The 4,840-nt window shown below is 40.0% G+C and overlaps 1 protein-coding gene across 1 annotated transcript in view; it reads right to left on the bottom strand.

Annotated features, from left to right (window-relative positions):
• LAMB4 (laminin subunit beta 4) overlaps positions 1-4,840 on the bottom strand; it is a 113,992-nt gene that overhangs the window by 6,760 nt on the left and 102,392 nt on the right. Inside the window, exon 28 of the mRNA XM_007945055.1 lies at positions 1,899-2,072. Coding sequence (XP_007943246.1) covers positions 1,899-2,072 — 174 coding nt within the window. The remainder of the gene's footprint in view (positions 1-1,898; positions 2,073-4,840) is intronic.

Genomic DNA, 4,840 nt, shown 5'->3' with positions numbered 1-4,840 from the left:
CATGTTACTGCAGCTCTTTGTGGGGCACCAGTTGTTTGCCCTGCTAAGTTATGGTAGACAGAAATGACCCAAAGACAGAAATGACTGCTAACCAGAAGGTTGGTGGTTCAAACCCACCAGCCACTCCATGGAAGCAGTAAAGATTTACACCTCGGAAACCCAAAAGGGGGTCATTATGACTCAGAATAGACTTGATGGCAGTGAGTTTGTTTTTTTGGTGATACTTATGACAAATCTGTGGTTCAGCAAGATTAAGGAGGGAGTGGATGGTGAAGAATTAGAGGTAGCAAGGATACATGATCTGGTTGGTGAAAAGGTAAGGGAGAAATAAGGTAGCAAGGGTGGCAGGAAGGGAATGAAAGTGTTGGGTATAAAGATTTTCCCTTGGAATTAGAATGGAAATCTTTGGGATCAGCCTGTATGGTTCAAAATTTAGAAGATTAAGGAGATACAAAAATGCCTGAGCTAGGAATAGGGGATAAAAGTGAAGGGGGTGGGCAGAAGTACCTTCCCTAACGTCTGTTCCATAGAAAATGTTCTCAACCCCTAAGTCAGGGGAAGATTTACCAAGCACATTAGGAATTGAAAGCCACAGAGTAAACAAATTGTAAAAACACATTAACAGAAGGGATGTAGGAGATCCTGCATAAAGAGGGAGAACAATGTGGTACAAAACTCAAAATCATTTGGAGGCAAAAAAAAAAAAAAAGAAGGTGGGGACCAGGTTTGCTGGTCCAATGGAGCCTGGTGTAACCACTGAGACTATGGCCCCTAGCTGCCCTTCAGGTCTGGAATTGAACCCACAACTGTGGTTTCCAGCCAAACAAAGTACAGGCATGTGAGTTAAACATTTACCTCAAGTAGACACACGCCCTGGAGAGAACAATCATGGGAGAAGGAAGGGCTGCTTATGCACAGGGAGATAGCTCAGGGTGCAGAAGAGTATGAAGGGATGGACACTGGGAGGAGGTAACTATGGGGAGGAAGTGGGAGGGGAGCTGCTGCATTGTAAATTTTGGTCAATGACATGAGACAAAGTATATGTGAACTGCTGTATGAAAAGTGAATTTACTCTAAATCTTTACCCAAATCCTAATAAAAAAAAAAAAAACACATTAACATTTTTTTTCTTTTGTTTAAGCTACAATATCAAAGCAATAAACCAATGATTTCCTGCTAAGAAAATGAGTTGATAGGTTCTTTGAACAACCTGAATTAATGGACCATTTTCCACAACTGTTTAATTACTCTGATTTTTGTAACTTGCTCTCTGTTCTTTGGCATGTGACTTTCATTTAACTTTTCTTATATGTTATATGATTTAGAGTAAAGGGAGAACATACATCGTGCAGTCAAATGCCACACATTTTTAAATTTGGAGGTGCAAGTTTGAAATTTGATTTATGGACTATTAGACTGTTGTTGTTGTTGTTGTTGTGTGCCATCGAGTCGGACCTGACTCATAGCGACCCCTCCTTGGGTTGCCGAGGCAGTATCACTACGGAAGTAGATTGCCTAACCTTCCTTCCATGGAGCGGCTGGTGGGTTTGAACTGCCAGCTTTCTGGTTAGCAGTCAAGTGCCTTAGGCACTATGCTACCAGAGGTCCCAACTATTAGACTAGGACACCACTAAAAATTCTAGGATGAGGAGAAAATATTCAAACATGATTTGGCCAGAGGACTTGTGCCTTCTACAGAGATTGCATTCCACTGCAGAAGAGCCTTCATTCCCAACAGGTTCCCTAAGAACATGCACTATTTTTAAGTCATGAACCTGCACTAAAGGAAAGGCTGATGAATAGCACAGAAATCTGGGATTAAAGGTTTGCCTTAAGCTCAAGGATTATCAAAGAAGTACTGCTTTACTGCTCTTGGTGGCAGTGGTGGGACTAATGACCTTTTCCACTTCCCCAGCCTTTTGTTGGGCGACGTCAGCCTGAGTTTTTGCACTGGCAGCTTGCTCTTGATTCCTTTGCAACTTGGTCTGCAGCAGGGAAAGTCCATCCTTCAGCTCTGACTGCTGCTTTGCTACATCCAGCTCATTCTTAGCCTTCTTGGCTTGATTTTCAGCCTGTTGTTGAAGATTTAAAGATAAGTAAAGATCAGAGAGGGGAAAGTCTCTTTATGTAACAAGAAACAAACAAGAAAATATACACTATATTAACCTCTCCAAAAATAAGCTAGGTATAAAGGAAAAGAGTGCCTTCTTTTTTTTCTGTTCCATTTATATATTGAAAAATTGTTATAATAAAATATTTCAAACATATAAGGGCCTAAAAGATCATATGACAATGATTCATATGCCCACCAGTCAGTTTAAGAGGAAAAAATTGACAGTGAGCTAAAGTCCTAAATGTACCATTTACCATAAAATCTCATCTCTAATGGTAATGATGTGCTGAATCTAATACCTGTCATTTTCACTTACTTGCACATGCTTTTTACTACCGACCATATAGTTGTTGTTGTTGTTGTTGTTGTGTGCTGTCGAGTCAAACCCGACTCATAGCGACCCCTCCTTGGGTTTCTGAGGCAGTATCACTACAGAGGTAGGATTGCCCAGCCTTCCTTCCGAGGAGTGGCTGGTGGGTTTGAACCGCCAGCCCTCTGGTTAGCAGACAAGTGTCTTAGCCATTATGCTACCAGAGCTCCCGACCATATAGTAGTCCTAACAATATCTGTCTACCACGCATCTTTCAGTTCAGGTTTCAGTGGAGCTTCCACACTAAGACAGATAGAAAGGAGAACTGGCAATCCATGTGCAAAAAAATTGGCCAGTGAAAACCGTATGAACAGCAGCAGAACATCATCTGATATAGTGCCAGAAGATGGGCCCCTCAGACTGGAAGGCACTCAAGATATGACTGGGCAAGAGCTGCCTGTTCAAAGTAGAGTCAACCTTAATGTCGTGGATGGAATAAAGCCTTCAGGACCTTCATTTGCTGATGTGGCATGACACAGAATGAGAAGAAAGAGCTGTAAACATCCATTAATAACCAGAACTTGGAATGTATGAAGTATGAATTTAGGAAAATTGGAAGTTGTCAAAAATGAAATGGAATGCATGGAGATTGATATCCTAGGCATTAGTGAGCTGAAAAGGATGGGTATTGGCCTTTTTTAATTGGCAAATGGAAAAAATGATGAAGTAAAAAGAGATGAACAGAAGATTTCAAAGGGCTGCTCGAGAAGACAAACCATTTTAATGAGATAGGCAAAGACCTGGAGTTAGAAAACCAAAAGGAAAGAACATGCTCAGCAATTCTCAAGCTGAAAGAACTGAAGAAAAATTTCAAGCCTCAAGTTGCTGTATTGAAGGATTCTATGGGCAAGATGTTGAACAATGCAGGGAGCAACAAGGGGAGATGGAAGGAATGCATAGAGTCACTGTACCAAAAAGAAGTGGTCAACATTCAACCATTTCAGGAGGTAGTATAAGATCAAGAATCAACAATATCAAAGGAGAAAGTCCAAGCTATATTGATGGCATTGGTGAAAAACAAGGCCCTGGGAATTGACAGAATACAAATTGAGATGTTTCAACAAATGGATATGAGGCTGAAAGTGCTCACTCATATATGCTAAGAAATTTGAAAGACAGCTATCTGGCCAACTGTTTGGAGGAGATGCATATTTGTGCCCATTCTAAAGAAAAGCGTTCCAAAAGAATGCAGAAATTATTGAACAATATCTTTAATATCACATGCAAGTAAAGTTTTGCTGAAGATAATTCTAAAACAGTTGCAGCAGTTCATCAACAGAGAACTGTTAGCAATTCAAGTGGGATGAGAGATATCATTGCTGACATCAGATAGATCTTGACTGAAAGCAGAGAATGCCACCAGAAATATGTTTACCTGTGTTTTATTGACTATACAAAAGCATTTTACTGTGTGGATAATAACAAATCATGGATAACATTGCAAATAATGAGAATTCCAGAAACTGTGCTCATGTGGAACCTGTACATAGACCAATAGCCATTTGTTCAAACATAACAAGGAGGTACCTCATGGTCTAAAATCAGGAAAGATGTGCATCAGGGTTGTATCCTTTCACCATACTTATTTAATCTATGTGCTGAGCAAATAGTCCAAGAAACTGGACTACGTGAAGAAGAATATGGCTTCAGGATTAGAGGAATGATGATATGCAGTTGACACAACCTAGCTTTCTGAAAGTGAAGAGGACTTGAAGCACTTACTAATAAAGATCAAAGATTACAGCCTTCGATATGGATTATACCTCAAGATAAAGAAAACAAATATCCTTACTTCCGGACCAATAAGCAACATCATGATAAATGGAGAAAAAGCTGAAGTTGTCAAGGATTTCTTTTTACTTGGATCCACAATCAATGTCTGTGGAAGAAGCAGTCAAGAAATCAAATGACATATTGCATTGGGCAGATCTGCTCAAAAGACCTCTTGTAAGTGTTTAAAAGTAAAGATGTCACTTTGAGGACTACAGTGCACCTAACACAAGCCATAGTATTTTCAATCACGTGAAATGCATGTGAAAGCTGGACTATGAATTAGAAAGACAGAAGAAGAATTGGTGCATTTGAATTATGGTGTTGGTGAAGAATATTGAATATGCTACATGCACTACCAGAAGAATCAACAAATCTGTCTTGGCAGAAGTATAGCCAGAATGCAAGGATGGTGGGACTCTGTCTCATGTATTTTGGTTATGTTATCAGGAGAGATCAGTCCCTGGCTAAGAACATCATGCTTGGTAAAATAGAGCGTCAGCAAAAAAGAGAAAGACTCTCAATAAGATGGTTGACACAGTGCCTGAAACAATGTGCTCAAATATAGCAACAATTGTGAGGATGGT

The sequence above is a fragment of the Orycteropus afer genome, unplaced genomic scaffold (genome assembly GCF_000298275.1).
Source record: "Orycteropus afer afer isolate SDZICR_OR568_19922 unplaced genomic scaffold, OryAfe1.0 scaffold00007, whole genome shotgun sequence".
Classification (NCBI taxonomy): domain Eukaryota; kingdom Metazoa; phylum Chordata; class Mammalia; order Tubulidentata; family Orycteropodidae; genus Orycteropus; species Orycteropus afer.
Note: the sequence above shows the minus strand (reverse complement) of the source record. Positions and strands in the feature narration are given on the sequence as shown.